This window comes from Stegodyphus dumicola, chromosome 4 (assembly GCF_044657685.1).
Source record: "Stegodyphus dumicola isolate Sdum_Otavi_A_Nest chromosome 4, ASM4465768v1".
NCBI lineage: Eukaryota > Metazoa > Arthropoda > Arachnida > Araneae > Eresidae > Stegodyphus > Stegodyphus dumicola.
In genome coordinates, this window is record NC_140771.1 from 90538336 (window position 1) to 90558475 (window position 20140).

General features: G+C 30.5%; 1 protein-coding gene across 9 annotated transcripts in view; it reads right to left on the reverse strand.

Moving 5' to 3' along the window:
• The window catches only part of LOC118183570 (neuronal acetylcholine receptor subunit alpha-7-like), a 999128-nt gene that overhangs the window by 131055 nt on the left and 847933 nt on the right, over positions 1-20140 (reverse strand). For all 9 annotated transcript variants that reach the window (XM_085815221.1, XM_085815227.1, XM_085815222.1 and 6 more), the window contains one exon: positions 1708-1817. In XM_085815221.1, coding sequence (XP_085671347.1) covers positions 1708-1817 — 110 coding nt within the window. The remainder of the gene's footprint in view (positions 1-1707; positions 1818-20140) is intronic.

Sequence of the window (20140 nt, forward strand, 5' to 3'; positions counted from 1 at the left end):
GTTGAAGTTACCAAGCGAAACAAACCTTAGGAGAATTTCCAGTTGGAAAGGCCTATAAATGCCAAGAAGCACACGCCGAAGAACTGCAGTTAACACATGTTAAATCTGAGTAGCTTTTGCGGTTGATGGTGAATGATATGCTTGCGTAAGGTGAAAAATAGTTTTTTGTTGTAAAATTGCACTCTTTTTTGTGTATGCCCTGTCTATTGCTCTTAAAAATAGATTATATTTACGCTAATGATAATTAATTTACAAAGTGAAGCAATTTGTAAGTATTGCCAGAGTGAAAGTTATTTAACAGTTGACTAGATGTACCTTCCAAAAGTACTTATATTATGAAGTTTATCGATGCCATTTTTTTCACAAATCTGCAAAACATATTCATTATTCTTAAATTTGTATACTTTTATTTTAAGCAAGAGAAAAATTTTATTTTCTAATTCTTGCATGTATATACGAGTATAAGATAAAAATATGTAAATCAAAATTATAATTTAAACTAACGGTAAACTCTTTAGTTCTCCCTCTCGGTTCTAAAAATCGTAGTAACTTCTCTGAATTGCGTCATTTCTAGATTTTTCCTTTTTGCACGGCCTGCTCAGCGCTGATGACGTAATAATTGTGAACTGAAACCAAAACTTTTCTCGTGCTTCCATATTGCATAACTACACACTTCAGCTTCGCTCTCTGCCCTGCTAGGATGTAATTTCGCTGGTCTGCTTTCTATCGCTATAATATCAATAATGTAAATGTTCTTGAATAGTGCCAAGCGAATTTTGGCCACAAATGTCAACTGGAAAATAAAAATGGAATTAAAACCGCTTCGACTGCCAAGTTTTTTTAGATATTATGAAGTCAACATATTAGCATACTAAGCAATCAGAGTTCCTCCTCTTCCTGGGAGAAATATTCCCCTTATTTTACTAAATGAAACAAGAAACGAACCTTTGCATCTTATTTTTTTTATATTTAAAATTTACAAAATTTCACTTCGTAAAAGCAACACTAATTGTTTATTTCATGGTTTGGAAAATAGTTTCTAGGTTAAATTCGCACTGCACTTACTAAATAAATAAAATTCTATTGCTCATTTTTAAGCCAGTTTTTATAAAAAAAGCCATAAAATACTTAAACATTTTCAAATATATTATCATTGTTTAGGTTCAAATAACACGCCTAACAACGAATATTGGGAGAAGTTAAACAACATACTGATTCTTGTTGTTTAACTACTCCAATAATTAATTTAGATGTCAAACAAAAAATATCAGAGTTGTATTTGCAAATTTTCACAGGACTTGTTTCGACGGTTTTACCGAATCATCATCCTCAGCTGCCAAAGCACAGACTTGAGGATGATGGTTCGGTCGAAACTAGTCCTGTGAGAATTTGAAAATATAACGCTGATTTTTGTAAAAATCAGAGATTTTTCTATTTAGTGCGACTTTTCTTGAAATTAAAGAAGTATATTCCTGAAATGTAAACTTTATAAATTATTTCTGCATATCCTTAACATCATAGTTAATTTAGATGAAAACGTAACATTTATTTCTTTCTACATGAGTTACAAAATTAATATTAATGGTAATATTATGATGATACTAATAATGGATACCACAAACTGGTATTAGAAACCTAATATTAGAGCTATTCACACATAATATTTAATACAGTGGTTATTCATAACACCAACAAAAATAAACTTACATATTCAGGCATTTCGTGCGTGTCCGAATTTCTGTGATGATAGTTGAGGACAACGACCGTCATTACAACTGAGAATGCCACCATAATCATAATGCATGCAAAATACGTTCCTGCAAATAAAAGTTCTATTTTAGAAAAATAAAACCGCATTGAAAACTGGATAATTATGCACGCAATAAGTCGTTAACTGTTTTTTCGCGTTGGTCTTTAGAAACATTTAGAAAAATATGTAATTCTGAATTTTGTTATAATCGAAAATTGAACGCAAAAAATTATAAAGTTATTTAGTTTTATTTGTTTTTCTTTCATGTTTTATAAAATAGTTTAAAGATAATTTGAGCATGTAATTATATGATTTTTTCCTGTTTTTGTACACAAATAAAGCAAATAAATGAGGTCTAAAAATTAATTTAAGTGCGGTCAGATTAGCAAAAGACTGTATTATGTAAATTTGATCTGCACTCTTGTGACTAAACGCCACTGAGATTGATTCCACAAAACACAAGATTTCAATTTATTTGTCAATATTTGCTTTATCGTCTTCAAAATAATTCCCCGCCGTTTGCACCCAACTTATTTGACACATTGACTGCTGCGTCACCCGTAATCGGGTGATGGCAAAAATTCTGATCAGGCTGCGTCATCCGTATTCATGTAACGCTTATTTGAATATTTACGAAGTAAAGTAGGTATTCGAAAAAATAATGATTGTTGAATGGTGAAAGAAAGAAACGAAAATGATTGTTGCCTACAGCTAAATTCATTCCAGTCACTAAACTGAATTGTGCTCTCTTCGATAGTTTTTCTTTCTAAGCAACCAATTCTTGTAAAATATGATTAGTAGTATCTGCACATTTATTATCACTGCATTTATCAGTATCTGATATCAGAATCTGAGGATATAATTCTATTTATAGTTATCTTCTTGAAAAATCTAGGCTATTTCTCATAGCTTCTATTCGAATTTGTGTAACTCGTAATAGGTTTCTTCTTCGTTATTATGTGATTCATTTAAAAATAATTATTCCCTTTTCCACTTTGCAAAAAACTAGGGCAATTTTAATACAAAAAAAATGTTAACTATTCCTCACTACAGGAAAAATATTTGGAAAAGAAGAAATAATTTTTGAATCCCACACGCTTTCTTAGATACTTTGCTTTCGAGGAAAGATTTTCAATGAAAGGAATGTCCGAAATGTTTTATTCTAGACGTTCTGAACTCTTACTGCCAGAAACAATTGGCGCATAGTATAGCAGCCCTCGTGACCTGAAAGACATTTTTCTTGCAAACTAGCATGGTAGACAACGTGTTAGGCTAATATTTCCTTCATTCTTCGAAACATGTTTTTAATATCGTTTTCTTCAAATCCCTTTACATCGTAGCGAAATTTTCTTCATCAATATTCTCAACGGAAACTTTACTGCAGAAATAAGACAGACTCATACTGTTTCATATCAAGAGAATAAGAAGCTTGCGTAGCCTTTTTTTGCTAAATTTGTAGTCAAATATTAACGAACAACAGAAGTATTGTGAGCGGGAACATTATTTTGGTTCAAAATAAGTGTCTTGTTTTCATCACGTCTTTTTTTTACGAAGCAAATGCCCTGAATATACCCAATTGACAATATTTCTCTCATTAACACTTTGACAAGCTGGTAAAACTTCATCATGCAAAACAGCACGGCTATTAAAGAAAACAGCCAACATAACCATGATTTTTGACTGACTGTTAAATGATATTTTTGGTCTACATACAATTTTCGAAAACCATTTACTCGATCGTGAACTCTTTTTGGATTAAATGCCTGTAACATAAGTTTGTTTCATGACTGATAATAATGCGTTTTAAGAAGGATGTTACTTGAAAGAGCATCATCTCCATTTGAACTAGCTACTGTTTTCGGAAAAATTCACCTTGTTCGGAACACTATGAGAAGCGACGTACAGCTAATCCATTTTTTTTTTTTTTTTACAATTGCTTGAGAAGATCCAAATAACAGAAGAATGTTTCAGTAATACTCATGATTGTTAAACGACAAACGAAAAATAACAAATATCTGACTTAAACGATGTGGTTTTGGTTAGTTCGAGTTGCTTGTCTAGAAGAGCGTGGTGCATATTGGATGCATTTTTGATTATCTTAAATATTTTATACAACGGAAAAATTCTTGCTTTCGATAAAGTTATTTTCCACAAAAGCATGTTTCAAAATTTCAGACGCTTTGTTGTCGAAGTTCCTTTGAGAAGACCAAATTTAATGTTCTTTCATCAATCTTATTAGTCATTTTTGAAAATTTCCAAAGCAAAAGTTCTTAGTTCATTTGAACATGAAGTTATTCGGAAACGATAAAAGGATATAAAATATGATTTATTGTAATATCACGATGAAAACTGTCACAATTTCTGAAAAGTTTACAGGGAATTTTTTGTAAGCATGTGTTTTAAATGAATCATTCCCGACTCATTTTGATCACAATATATTTCTCGTGCTACCTAAACTACCTAAAACCTAAAAATTACTAATGAATGCCCTTCTGAAAGCTGTAGTCTTATATAGACAGATGGAACTAAAGAATATATTAATATAAATTAATATTCACCTCTTTATGCTTAATAAAATTAAACATATTTGTTTATTTTTACCTCAAAGTATTTGACCAGATATTAAGTTTGTAGAATACTTTCAGCATACTAAATTCTTACTTAAAATGTGATTTTATGTATCAGCATCATAGTTGATATTTTTTTTTTGATTGATAATAATGGACATTTAAACTCTTTTGTAAATTACATTCCTTTCTGCATTATTTCGCATGTAATATTGTAAGTTTTCGCTTAGTTCAATTAACCAATTATTCAAATTTTTGTTATCTTTTCTGAACACCTCAACTTCCACTCCCATTTCCTCTCCAGGATGCACATTTAAAATTATGTGAAGTGAATATTTAAACGGGTGAATCTTGAAGTTTATTCAGAGCATGGTTTCCCTAGCCAACGCACGTTGCGAGTCTGTCCTTGCTCTTACGCGGAGTTGCTAATACGCCTTTTTGGCCATTGAAATAATTAACACATCGGGTAGGTTGCTGAGTCAACCTAGACTAACATTCTCAACTTAAAATGTTAGTCCAGCACTACTCTTTAGCTTTGAAGTTATTGTGTAATGATTCTTAAGTTCCACTCCAAGTTGTAGGTGTTATTGTAAACACTAAGTCCGTGCTTTTTCTGTTCAGAGTTTGAATAATAATAGAGGGTAATTTTTACCCTTATTCTGTGCTAGTGTTCTTTAAGATGCTGGTATTCTGTACCAAAATTCGATAGGTTCCTTAGTAGGACCTAGTAGAGTTTATGTTACCAAAGAGAACACGATCCTACAATATGTACGCTATAATTGATATATTAAATATAACAATTATTTGTATTTATAGTGAACGAGTAAAAGGCCAATTAGTTATTTATAAGACTTAAATAAATTATGCCATTATTTAATTCCATTTAGTTCTTATTATTTTATTTAAAGATGTTTAATGCTTTTTACACAATTTACTGTAAGAAATTGTTATGAAAACTATAGTTACAATTTTTCATTCTTAATTATTTGAAATTTTATACAAAATGGTAGATTGAAAAATTTAATTACTTATCAGAATTTTTAACATGATAATCAATTTAGAAACGTTTTAAGAAATTTTAAAGGATATTCGCTGCTAAAAGTTATTATTTTATAAAATTAAAATTTAATTCAGAATTGTTGTAGAAAATTTAAAATTTTAAATAACAAATAAGAATAAGAAGTTTATAGCTGAAATTCAAACACCAAGAAAAACTTAAAAATGTGTAACTGTTATTATAACATAATGAGCAAAACATACGTTTATATGTTAAAGAAACTTATTTCTTAATGAATATGTTTATCTTCTTTAAGTCCAGTGATTTTTACAAAGTACAGTGCCTGATTTTTACTCGAACCCATGTGAAAGGAAAAACTTAAAGCAAAACAAGATAAGTATTCTTGGTGAAGAAAAGTTACAATTTATGACAATACTATAATATACTAAACATTCTATAACAACCATGCTATTGAACATGCAGGAAAAAATGGGTTGAAGCATTCAGTTTACAACATGCTTTTAAAGCAAGCATATTTAGTAATTCATAGTTAATACTATTTAGATGGCTGCTAGTATCAAGTTGTTAAACTTATGTTTTTCCAACCAGGTTTTTATGAAGAATAGTTTCTCTAGAATATTTAACAGCAGGACTAAAAATTTCTCAGACATATATATAATTTTGAAGGAGACTTATGTTCCTATTTTGGAAAAATTTTGGTTACGTGAATTTTTTTTTTTTTTTTTTTTTGATCTTCCAGGCTTTCATTAATAAAAAAGGGCTCAATCTTGCTACCAATAATTCGAAGCTAAACAAACAACAAAGATAATAAAATCTTTTGTGAATGCAGCATTTTAATAATTTATTTATAATATACATGTATTTTAGGATCACTTCAAAGAGAAATCTATTGGGGTTTCAATTAGGTATATTAATGCATAATACAAATTTTATATATATATATTATGTATAATCAAGTACAATATATATTAATGCACAAGTAACATATCAGTATATTTAACTTTAACTTCTTATATTAACTAAAAATAAACATTTCTAATTAACGTTAATAAACTGCTATTGCTAAAATGTAAACATAACTCATATTTTGAAGGTATTGTGTTCACAATACGTGAAGTAGATTTATTTAAAATAAGTTACATTATTTTAGCATGCAAGTACTAGATTAAGCTATGAAATACATATGTATTTTAGGATTTATGTGCAACTATACTCAACTCTATTATAATTGGAATTTGTTTTTAAGAGATGATCATAACTGAAGCTCTAAAGGAATCAAAATATTAGTGAAAAAAAATATACCAAGTGCAAAATTTATAGATCAGGTGGGTGAGCTTTTATACTTTTCCGAATTTAATAGATCGTAGATATGAAACTTGAGTTAAAGCAGTAGTTTGTATGCACAACTTAATATTAAAAGTTTTATTTTACAATACTTACGATCTAATAAAGGAAAAGATGGTTTACCCCATGTGTAACGTGTATACGAGCCAGTTTCCCTTAGAAAGTCCTCCACGAAGGCATCCCTCCCTTTAGGCAGATAGCCCTCGCGTGCTTTGCCATAATTAAATAATCCAATCCAATCCAATAAAGGAAAAGAAATATAAGCAATATGAAACAAGGCCGATTAACAAAATATATCTTTGTGCAAAGATTTAAAAGGAAGATTTAAGAATATCAAGAAGGGATTTTGGAAGTGATTCTATTAACCAGTTAAGATGTTGAAAATAAGAAAACATTCACAGATAGTTTTATTTAGAATCTTTAAAAAAAAAAAGGGGGGGTGGAAGTTTAGAATTAAAATACTTCCAAATGCGTAGATTTTTGGTTTCTAAAGTAATTTTATTGTTTAAATGTTTTATGTTAAAGATTTAGATTATCTTTTACAGAAAAATTACTGAAAATATAGTAAATTGTCGTAGAATGTTTCGTTATTAATAAGAACAGTTTTACATTAACTATGCTTCCAGGATTTATGATGAAATATTTTATTATACTTATAGTTATGAGATTCGATGTTCCTCAAATAAATAATCTGCGTCAACGAAAAGATCATTCATGACGCATGTATTTATCAAACATTAATTATTACTAATGAATAATTAATATGCAGATTGATTTATTTTTGCAATTTCGTTTTTGTAAACGTCTAATTGTTTTTCTTAAAAATTTAATCGGTAATTCAATTTAATGAGGATGTATATTTGTTTGTTCAAGCGAAATTTCCTAAGTATATGTTAGAAATATTTTTGAAATTGAAATTCAAGAAATTTTCATGTTACAAGTTTTCATATTTTATCTGAATGTAAACAATATGGAATAGCCACTATTTTTCCCAGTAACAAATATCGGCTTTAAACATTCTAGATTATGTTTCGAACTCACTTTAATCCATTCAAACCAACCAGCGGCTGAGCGGTAAAGTCGCTGAACACTGGTAGTTCGGTCCGAGGTTCGAATCCCGCGAACGGGCTGGCTGCATGGGTGTTTTCGTGGTTTTCCCCATGTGTATACGAGCCAGTTTCCCTTAGAAAGTCCTCCACGAAGGCATCCCTCCCCTTAGGCAGATAGCCCTCGTGTGCTTTGCCATAATTAAATATACACACACACACACATTAATCTATTTAATGTGAGTAGAATATTTCGAGCTATTATAGACAGCAATATCTATTAATTTTACATTTAAGATTATTCCTAGTTGAATTAATCAGTATTATAAATCCAACGCTTTCTATAAATAAATCCGAAGCTTTATATGCTCGATTTCCATCTACTGCTGGATTCATTGAGTAAAAGTATAAAGCGTTCTGTGTTACGCAGTTTAAGATTATTTTCTATATTTACGCTTCAAATTAAATTCATTTACCAGTGCCTAAGATAAAAAAAAAATTGCACTAAGAAATAAAGAATAATCTGTAATTGCTGAAATGCAATCTTTTCAGCTGATGTTTGGCAATGGTAGATTACAAAAAGTGGTGGAATGTAAAGGCTGTTCCTCAAACCGTTCAACAAGAATCGAGAAGAAATAATAAACATGTTTATTTAATAGAAAGTGTTTTTTTAATGTTCTAAGAGATGTTCAACTAAATGTTCATCAGCAGTAAATTTACCTTTATACCATACTTATAAGACGACGAATTTGTTATAATTATCACGAAAAAAATTATATAACATCAGAAAATTCGCAATTTAGAATGAAATTCAAAAGGATAAAATTTATTTTGGTTTATTCTTTGCCTATACTTTTCTCGAATTGTTTTAGACTGAAGTTATTTCTACTTTGAACTTTTACCAAACATCAACACTTTATACGATCAAAAGAAAACTATTTCTCTAAATGCCAAAATGCTTCTCACTCATTCAGTGCATTGATTGAGCTTCTCGCTTTGTGTGATCACGTTGCTGTAATGAAATCGGTTTTCTTGGAGGTCAGTTGGCGGCTATACAATTTTCCCGATTGAGGTGTAACTGATGTTGCAATATTTCGAGACGGCTATTGACAAGCTAGTCACGTGATCGCAACGAAATCGACTCGTTGAAGGAAAACGATCAACCACCAGACCAGCTTCATTTATCTTATTCTGGAAGTGCAAAGTTCGAAACAAGGAACATACCGATATGCTTGATCAGATTTGAGTTGTTCTTTTTTTTCTCTAAGGAACGAGCCAAAGACGAGGAAATTACAATATCCGTCAAAAACAATGTTTGCAAGAGGTAGTATATAACCCTAACAATTTTAAGAGACATTCGCCACTATTTTACTGCCATGTTACATACAAATGTCAATTTTATAAGCTCGAACTGCAAAAATGTTTTAAGCGTCTTAAGATTTTAAATGTCTCATTAATTTTATAAACAAATTAATATTAAAATTCAGTGACTTTTTTCCTTCAATTATAATTAAGAAAAAACGGTTCAACGAATCTCAAAGAAAGTGGCAAATTTTAAGAGGAATCTGTTTTAATTTAACTACAGCTGGAAAATAATAAGAAATAGAAAAAGATTAATAATTCAATATATTAAAGTTAAGTATAAAACATACACTTAAAAATGATAATAGTTCTTAAAATACTTTGATGACAGTTGAGCAATAAATACGTTTGGCTGCCTCGTTTTATAAGGATGCAAATTACGTGACTGTTGTTCTGATGAAAGAAGAATTACTGTTACAACTGTTTCATTATTCCTATATAATAACACTAAAGAATAACAATTAGACTAAAGGATAACAATTATATGAAAAGAATACGATACTACTTTGGTAGACGGTTGCACGGATTTTGGCGATTTTTTTCTGGCGAGCGATACGACTTATGGTAAACCCATTGCTGGACAAGTTATTTATGGTAACCGATACTTTGTTGTCATTTTATTTAAAAAATAATGCGTTTTATTATGCATAAATTCCGTGTTTTAAATATTATTTATGGCTTCTAAATATTGAAAAGCAATTTAATTTTGCATTTTTATTTGAAATAAAAGTTTTATTGTTTATGATATTTTATATAATTTTATGTTGTGGATGATGTAATCAATGACGTCACCTTACTTTAAAAGTAATTGTTTTTAATATCTATAAATTTAATCTAATGTTTTAAACATTATTTATGGCTGTTAAATATTAAAATACAATTTAATTTTGCATTTTTTTAAAAAATGATTTTATTATGAATGATTATTTAAATAATTTTAATTCTATGCGTGATGTAATCAGCTCCCTGATTGGTTACTGAATATTTGTGCATTACTGCGCCATTTTAAAATTTTATTATTCATCTTTTCGAATTCCTTAGATTTCAAAGCGAATGGATGTGTCCGTTTCGAAGATGAATGTTGTTATTGGTAATTACCAAGAATTATTAGTATCGGAACCAAAAAATTGCCCTTTGAGACCTTATTTTGGCCAATCTGGCTTTCCTAATCGAAGATTTATTTATAAATTGTTACAAGGGTCAGAGTAAATTTATTTTAAATTTTTAAGGAAACTTCGCTAATTACTTCTTCAATGAAGTGCGAGAGATGTGGATCACAGATGAAGATTGTTAAAAGAGCCGATTCTGAGGACGGTCGTATATGGTATTTTGGTCACGGTGGAAGAAATAACCGCTGTAAGGGTAAAAATGTATTAAACATTCCTCCTTTTTTACTGACAAATTTTTTTCATTGATATCTAAATTATGATTCCGATTTTTTGTGGTACTTATCAATATTTCACTGTTACGCACTTGTTTCGTATTGAAAATATCGTTCTTAAGATTTTAGTTCTTCTTTTCAAACCATTCATAACTTCCACAAAGTATTTTTTGCCTTCAGTAAATCCTGGAAAAGGCTTAATATTGATTATTTTTAGCTTGGCCTAATGCTTTCCACAGAATGGCTCAAAGTTAGGAAGGAACTTCTAGAAAATTCTTGTACTTTATTTGGAAATAATTCAAGTGTTAAATAGTGCACAACAAGCATTAAATATTTCGAACCTCGTCAAATTGGAACAGTGCTACATTAAAAGGCTTCAAACTTAAAATTTGAAATTAATTAAAAATAATAAATAGAAAATAAAGGAGAATTAACCAAAACAAGTTTATTATCAAGAAAAGATAGTTTTACATTTTCATTACGAATTATAAATTACTCCGATATTTTTAGAAGTGAAATAATTTTAACCTTATTTATATTTATTGAAATTTCAATTTGATTAGAAAAGAGAAATTAGTAAAGAGTCTACATATTAAGCTGTTAAATTAGTTTGAATTTTAATATATAGGACTACTAAAATGATTCTTGAAGTTTCAAAATACTCCCGATAGAAGCATTACTTACACAACAAAAATCGATGCACGAAATGAGCCAGAAACAGAAACTCACCAAGTTTATCTCACACAATATAAAACTGTTCCGCGTAGGCTTCACTTATCAAGCGACGCATATCCAATCGTAACAGTGTTTAATCATTACTGTTTGTATTATAGGGTGTCCTACAAAAGCCCTAAATTTAATATGCCCTCAAAATACTTTATTTTTAGAAAGTGGAAAATGTTTTTGCATATATAAAACAGCTATATGCTCTAATGTAAGAATGTAGAGTTTTATTTCACCTGGCAGAAATGACATTTTATCACTGTGAGTTCGACATTTTATCACTGTGAGTTTACAGCTTCATTACAGCTTAGTTGGCATGGAGCGTTACTCAAAGGGACAGAATGATTTGATTCTGAAAAGCTATGTGAAGTACGACAACTATTCTGAAAAGTACGACAACTATTGTACATAGATAATATGGATTATTCTGCACAGTCTGTCTGAAAGTACGACAACTATTGTACATAGACTATTAGGATTATTCTGCACATTCTGTTTGATCTTTGGACATGGAAGAGCTCTAATGAAACAACATTTTAAAGGTTGATAGGAATATTTGAAGACCTAAGTTCGACAGATATACTATATCACGCCGCTCTCGATCCAACCGGTCAGTTGAAACGTCATTATATTTGTGAATGTTGGTATTGCAAGTCCCAAAAGATCTGAACTTATAATCCTAGAAAGATTAAAAGCGAAAGCAAGTAAATAGAAAACTCATCATGTCATTAGCCACCGAAGTAGGCAGATACCTGAAAAAGTAATTAGGAATTTCATCCAAAGAGTGCGGTGCTGCACAGCAAGTTGTAGAGGATATATGCCAGGCATTAGTTTTAGCATTTACAAGCTGCAAATATATCAAAGTAGTTTTCATTTTCTAAAACTAAAATATTTTATTGGACATATGAAATCCTGAGCTTTTGTTGGGACACCCTTTATTTAACCCCATGTCAATGATCATTACAACGGTATTGATCCGTTTTTAAAGTTTACTCAAGGCTGTTGGTATTGACAGAACATACGGAAATGATGCCCTTAACGAACCTCCAAAGAAAGAAACAATATGGCGTTAGATTAGGAGCACAGAGATGTTAGATTAGGAGATGCGAAAGATATAAGCCGAAGTCAAGAACTACTTAAATGTTTGAGCGATGGAGTAATGCGTTAAGAAAAACTAATGAAGTTTCCAGCTGTTTTCAAATGTCAATTTTTATTGCATGTTTAATACGTTTTAAAAATACAGCTTCTTGATATCTCATGAATCTTTTATAATAGTCCCGAATAAGAACTAAATTTGAAAACTATGTAATTTGAATAGCTAATATAATGCAATAGCATTAATATTTTTTTGTTGCCTTAATTAACTAAAGAATGACATCGGAAAATAAAATTGCAACTGCTGAGAGTTCTAATTCTCAGTGTCCAAAGAGACTAAGTATATAAATTCAATCTGAAAAAAATTAGATGGTAATAAATTTTGATAAAAGAAATAGAGAAATAATCAGCTGATATTTGTAATTAATAAGCAGTTTTTATGAAATATGAATTAGTGAAAACAAACGAGCACTGTAACGCACTTGAATAATTGCAAAGTTAATTCCAAACGTAAGCCCGTTTCTTTCCTAAATATTCAGTAATTAGCTTTATTAGAATTTCATTGTTTGCGTATCTGACTAATCATGAATATTTGAGACTAATCTGCTCCTAAAACTAATAATGAATAACCTATTTCGTACGCATTCTAGACACCTGTTTGGTTATGATGTTCACATTAGGTACTATTTAATACTATGTTTCAATAATCACTTTTTCTAAAGCTAATCGGAAGAAAATATGATTTTAAACAAAAACTATGATTATTTCTCACGTTGTTCAACACGCCACATCCTAGTTTCTTTTGTATAAACAATAAAAACAAACTACCATTTACTTTATCTAACTAAAAGGAATTCTTTAGCATAACATATAGAGATGAAATTGTCCAAAATGTAGAACTAATTCTAAAAGAAAAAAATCTTCTTTATATTATGTAGTAATTACGTAATAGATTTAAAATAACGGAATACAGTTTTGTTTTTCTGTTAACTAAAATGTGCTGTTTCGACATGTTCATCAAGGCTAAAACAAATTAGTGGATAAAAAAATGTCGCACTTATCTAAAGCGTTTTCAAAATGAAACTGATAGTTTAGATACTTATTAACTCTCCTTCTTTACTCTTTAATTCCCTTGATATATTATTCTACAGTGTCCCATAACAAATAAGCGAATGAATACAGCAGCAAGTTATTGATGACTCCATGTCACAGCTCATTGTGTGGCTATTTGCATTAAGCTTCTTTCTTGAAAGGTTACAGGCCACTAATAACTCTTGGAGTCTGCAGCCATTTCACTAATCACGGCATTGCCTGGAAAGGTGGTGGTTTCTAAGCAAGCAGCTCTTTGACTCACTTAAGGCTATAAAAGCATAAGCTCTTTATCAAGCTGCTGCAGACCGTATAATGATAGCAACACGATTCGCAGAATTTTCTGGGGGTCATAAATAAGCAGAAAATCTGAACCTGCTAAATCATGATTATGGATGTGTGTTGTTACAGGAGACGACGTAGAGCAATAAAACAGCAGAGTCTCGATGCAAAACATTTGCCTTAAAATTGTGGCAGGTCTTTATTTTTCTCCCCTGATGTGTGTATTAATAATCTGAAACCTTTAACGGAACCTTTAGGCCATTAACGTATATAGAATCGTCCGAGAATAAATGGTGGAGTCTATGAGGCCTCTACGACATTTATGTTGCATTAAATGGATTGAAAGTGTGTTTATTGAATTCAGTTACCCAAAAATTTTATCTCCATGTGTTTTTATTGTGTCCACGAGGTACCAAAATTGCGAAAATTATTTCAAGTGACAGTGTTTTCTAATGAGTCACAAGGATTTAGTGCCATTATTTATTTATTTATTTATTTATTTATTTTTGCTGATTCTTTGTTTTAACCTTTCAGGTATGTTACTTGGACATACTATAGATCCTTTTGTTCTTTGAAATCGATTAGATGGAAATGAAAGGCGCTGCAGATCTGCAGATCTTCCATCAATAAGATGCGCTACAGCCCTATTTTGAATCATGTGCAAGACAAGTTTGACCGTCGCTTTTGAATATGGCGGATTGTCAAAAATGGATCTATACCATTCATTGCAAGAAGACACTTACTGCCCTATTAGACTTTTCTTCCTTGAGCCTTTTATAAAAGCGATTAATTAAGTAAAAATTAAATACTTATACTAATAATACATTTCGGAGAGAATTACACAAACAATTGCAAGTGTTGCACCAGATGTTCTAGCATATGGAGGGGAAATAAATTTCGCTCTGACGTCGGTCATGCTGTTACGGTTGCTCATGTTAAAATATACGAATTCCTCTTGGGTTCTTTGTGAATTAAATAAAACACATTTAATTCATTCAACCTAATGCACACTTTACGGAGAACTCATAAAATTACGCTATTCATTCTTTGAGACAATGTATATAACATGAGTATTGCATTACATAAAAAGGCATTGTTTTAAGATGCTAATTTGCTTTAATGCAGAAAAAAGCATTTATTGCATTACGCAATCTAGATTTTGGAACCCAAATATCGATTTTTCTTGGTGCAAAAGTTAGTAAAAGGACGCAGTTTTTATCATGTCATTTATTTGTTTGAAAGCCATTTTGTTTTCATTTCGTGTACTTCTGATAAGGCATAAATATATTGAGGTACTGAAGAAAGTACAATCAGCGTGAGCTGCATAAATTTGCAGGAGTAGTTTCAAAGGTTTGAACAGAATCTTCTCCTGAAGCTGCAGAAATCAAAATGACGAAGGAGAAACTTATACTCACGGCGTTGAAAATGAACCAGAAAATTCAAGAAGATTCCAATTAAGAAAAGAAACAACGTTACTGGCGCCTTCTATTAGCCTAAAGTGAGACAAACTATAGAACAATTTCCTCTAAATTTGAAGTTAAAGACTGATTAGAATTGTGGTCGCTAGCTAGAATTGAAAGATTTTTATGAATGTGGATTGCCTCTAGAAAATTTAATTCGCCAAAGGAGGATGTTTCTTGAATAATTTTGGCTGCGGGAAAATGGGAAGTTCATATTCGCAATGAAATCATTAAGTATGTAACTGCTAATTTTATTAAAATAACAAATTTTACTGGTAAAAAATATCTATCATTTCTAGTTAACGATCCCAAATCTAATCCGTCTTTACTTTTAAGGAAATTATTTCACGTGTAATTTTTATTAAGTTGCACTAGTAGCCTTGCTTTTTATTCGTTAACTGACCTTTACGATTTTGCGTAGTCGCATGACTCATCTCGGATTTATAATAAATTTAAAATTAGGCCAACCACAGTTTTAGATTGGGATACATTTTAAATAAAACTCTACCGATTTCGAGGGTAAATTTTACACCGGTCGAAATCCTTTGCTCATCTTTTCTTGAATCGCCCTATAATCAATAGCGGTTTTTTCACGCAAATTCTTGGCTAATTTTTAAGTAATAAAAATTCTATACCAGTGATCTAACTCCCGTTTGTGAATCGACTCGCAAAATATTTTCTTTGAAAATATTATAGGTTATTTTATAGAGAATTAACTGCCAATCACCTATATACCGCAAAGAAGTTTTGGGTGTCTTTCGAAGAAAAAATATATTCTCAATAGCAACAAATCCAATGAGCATATTTATATTTTTTAAATTTCTAGGTGACATGGCTTAGAAATAGCATCAAATAGATTGTTATTATCTGCAAATTATTTCTGTGAACTTTCATGTGAACTTCACGAACTTCATGAATCGTGAAAGCCAGTTAACGGATACTTTCATGTGAACATTGTGTAAATAAAACAGTATTACCCTAAAACCAATTTCCAGTTGTTATTGAAGATATTCGTTGGCAGTTTTATTTACATTACATTTCCATCAAACATTTTCCGCCATGCACATTTCATTTTATGAGAACTGAAACACTCGAATTTTTTTCAAAATACCATATGCCTGAAAATAATGTTAGTTTATAAGTTATTTCTTCGCTTCTCGGCAAATCAGCTTAAATGCGTGATCAGAAATGCAGTAATTTGAGATGAATACTAGATTTACAAGAGTTGTCCTTTAGAATCTTTTACTGAAAACAATTTGCCAAGAAAAATGAGGTAATACAGATATGCACTTCTTCTAATTGCTCTGAAGCTCTGGTATTGAAATGGAAAGTAAGCTATCCCAATCATTTCTTATACTCCTCGAAAAAAGTAAGAAAGAAAAATAAATAATAACTTCCATCGTTTTTGAAGAATACGGAGTTCGATATCTTCAAGGAATTGCATCGAGGAAGGAGGAAATTCACATTCAACCATGGGTAACATGAGTACAAAAAATTTCCCTTAGAAATTCTTTTAGGAAGGCATCCCTTCCCTTAGGAAAGATATCCAAATAACCTGACCCAATTTAACCAGTGCAGCTTCTAAAGTTGTCGCAACGCTCGAAAGCAGTGTGTTATATATGGCACTGTTAGAGTTGAATTGGCGAGTACCAGGTATTACTCAAGTGCTCTTTATCACGGAGTGAATTTGTGCCCTTACTTTTGGAAATTTCAAGGGATCAAATTTGCTTTAATGATGAACAAATCTGTTATTTTTCGGATTTTATGCTTAAATTTCTATTGTTAATTCTATAATAGATTGGTTTTATATTATAGATTTTACATTATTTTCCATCAGAAATTTTTCCAAAATACTGTGCAAAGAAATTTGGTTCCAGAATCAAAAAAAATCTGTGAGTTATCTAAATTTTTATGAATTTTTGGAATCCAGCAAAACCTTTCGATGTTATATAAAATCCCGTCTCGTTGTCTATAAATCTGACACTGACTCTGAGTTCGATGCTAAAAGCAGTTTCAGTTTTCCAAAAGTATCTGCTAAATCGTATTCTTAAAAGGCAACTAAATAAGAACAAATGTCGCTTTGTATTATTAGTTTATTTAACGTACAAAACATGTGAACTTTACCGGTTGCCTTGGGCACTGAATATATTGGAGCTAGGAATGACCAAAGAATATTCTCCTTAAAAATCCATTATTTACGGAAGAAAATGCACGTGTATACAATAGAATAAGCGTCGACCAATTAAATAGTAACTTCAATTTAAAATAAAGGAGTTCAATATTCTTTCAGAATAGGATTGTTTTATAAATGTAAACTTCAAATAAAACGTACATAATATGATGTTCGTTTCGTGTAATTTATTAGTTGCGCTGCTGGTTCATTTCCTATGGATATTCTCGTTCCTTAAAATTATTATAATAAACCTTCAGTAGCAAAATTTTGAGCATGAATATTATTGTGAATCCCAGGCCCCCACAATTTCCCAAATGTTTACTGCTAATTTCAGAAATTTTGTCTCTTATGTCCTGATAAAATAATTCTTCTAGCATTAAGAAATGTTTAAGTGAGGATTTGAATTTTCTTGGTCTCATTTAAATAAATATAAAGCCATCTCTAATGCATCTCGTTATGTTAAACAATTTACATTTTAAATTCTGCGTCCCTTTCCATTGAGTTGTTGAGGCAGAAATGAAACTGCTTCTTTAACTCATCTAATAATATCCCATTGGTGGAAAAGTGATTTTTGGTATTCCATTTTTTACGAAGGAAGTATATGACATTGCTTTATGATATATTACTTTTATTGAAGTAATGTGAGTACAGGTTTCTTATAGCGGAAATTGAAATTTTTCACATTTTTTGTCTTTCAAAATTATTCATAGTCTCATACTGTTTTACTCATATTGCCTCATAGTTCTAACTGTTTCTATATTAACCATTTAAGACTTCATTTTATGCAAAGATTTTTGACTGATATATATTTAGATTCTTCGCATCTTACTTTTGATTTTCAAATTTATAAGTGCTGAGAAAAATACCATGTGGCAATTTAGATATTTTTTTGGAAACTATGAAAGACTGAGGCTTCAAGTAGGGATTTCAAACTTACCTATTGTTACATAAAAAAGTTTTTTCAGTTCAGTTTTAATTTTCAAAATGTTTTAGTAACTCTTAAATAGTCCTACATTTTACAAGGCAGAAGTCAACATCGAGTGACAGGAATCTGGAAATATGTCTAGATTGCTTTGATTTGCAAAGGCTTAAAAATGTTTAAATTCGCAATGAAAACTATTTTGTAGGAGAAAAGTCATTTAAGGATGCAAAGCATTTGTGCATTTAGGCGTTATTTGCATTTTGAGATAAGTGTACTTCTGAAATCTTAAATCTCTAGATAATTATAATTTTATCCGCATTCAGTTATTTTAAAACTTTAGAATTTATTGAATTCATTATAAATTTAATAGGTCTACTATCAACTTCGCAATCGCTATAAATATTTGAATTTAGGAATATTTATAGCGATTGCGAAATTGATAGTAATCAATACTTTTCAGGAAATTTACAAGACAATGTATCTCAAAATCTTTTAATATACTATTATTCTAGTAATGCTAAAAGGTAAACTGTAGTTAAAGATTTTCATTGAAGAAATATAAACATTTGAGATACATCTAAAAACGATACTTCTAATTTCTGTGGAATAGTACAGATTCTAATTACTGTTCATTCTTTTAGAAACTGTAAGCGGAATGTCAACGAAGTTGTTTCTTTGTCATCGCTTACTTAAGAATTCGGCAAATTAAATTAAATAGAAATAACAGTCTGACTGTACTATCAGATTTCAGATTAATATCTGAAAACATTTTGAGTTATATAACTGCGATAGGTGTAATTGTTTGACTTAGTCGCCTAGGAAGTCAAAGTATGAAATATGTAATCTTATGTTTCAAACGAGCTGCTTTTAACGTGGTATAGCCAAACGGTAATAAAAATGATTATGATATTATTTTATTCTAAATTAAGCTACGCAAAGACTTACTCATTTATTTCAACATAAAAACTAAATTATTCAAGATATAGTTATGCACAGAAACTTGTCATAATTAATTTCCTCATGTGGCAATATTTTCTTTTACTAGAAACTAAATACATGAACTAAAAGCAATAAACAAATCAAAGAGATTTCTTTCGAAATATATAAACAAAAATCGTTTAATTAATTATTTTAGATGGTTAATTTTGCAGATCACATGATTTCAAAAATTTTATTTAAATTGCGAATTTTCATTTTAATTCGAAAAACCAATGCAGGTATCTCAGAATTTAGTGAAACACACCTTGAAGACTACTGGTCTAATGCACAGTTCGAACGTTACGTTTATAGGGTTTCCCTTAGTTTTCATAACAAATTATTTTAAAATGGATACCTTTCCTGAACCTCTCATTTTCCTCTCGCCAGGATGCAAATTTAAAGCGACGTGAGCATTTAAACTGGTGAATCTTATAGTTTATTTATTTAGAGCGTGGCTTCGCTAGCCAGCGCACGTTACGAGTCTGTCCTTGCTGTTACGCGGAGATGCTGATGCGTCTTTTTGGCCATTTAAGTAGTATCACGCCGTGTAGATTTTTAAGTCAGCCTAGTTAGCCTTAACTTAAATTGTTAGTCCAGCACTACTCTTTATATTTGAAATTATTGTGTAACGATACTTAAGTTCCACCACAAGTTGAAAGTGTTATTATAAGTACGAAGTACGTGCCTTTTCTGTTCAATGTATGACGAATAATAAGGGGTTATTTTTACTCTTTTTCTGTGCTGGTATTCTTTACGTCTTTGCGAGAAGTTGCCAGGTTCCTTAAAGAGATCTAGCAGATTTTATGTTACCAAAGAGAATACAACCCTGCAAGTTTAAAGGCAATGTTTTCTAATACTTGCACTAACGTAAAATTAAATACTTCACTATTCAGCCTTTATTAATATTGCGATCAGTGTAGTTTATCAAAGCAATCCAAACTAAATATTTT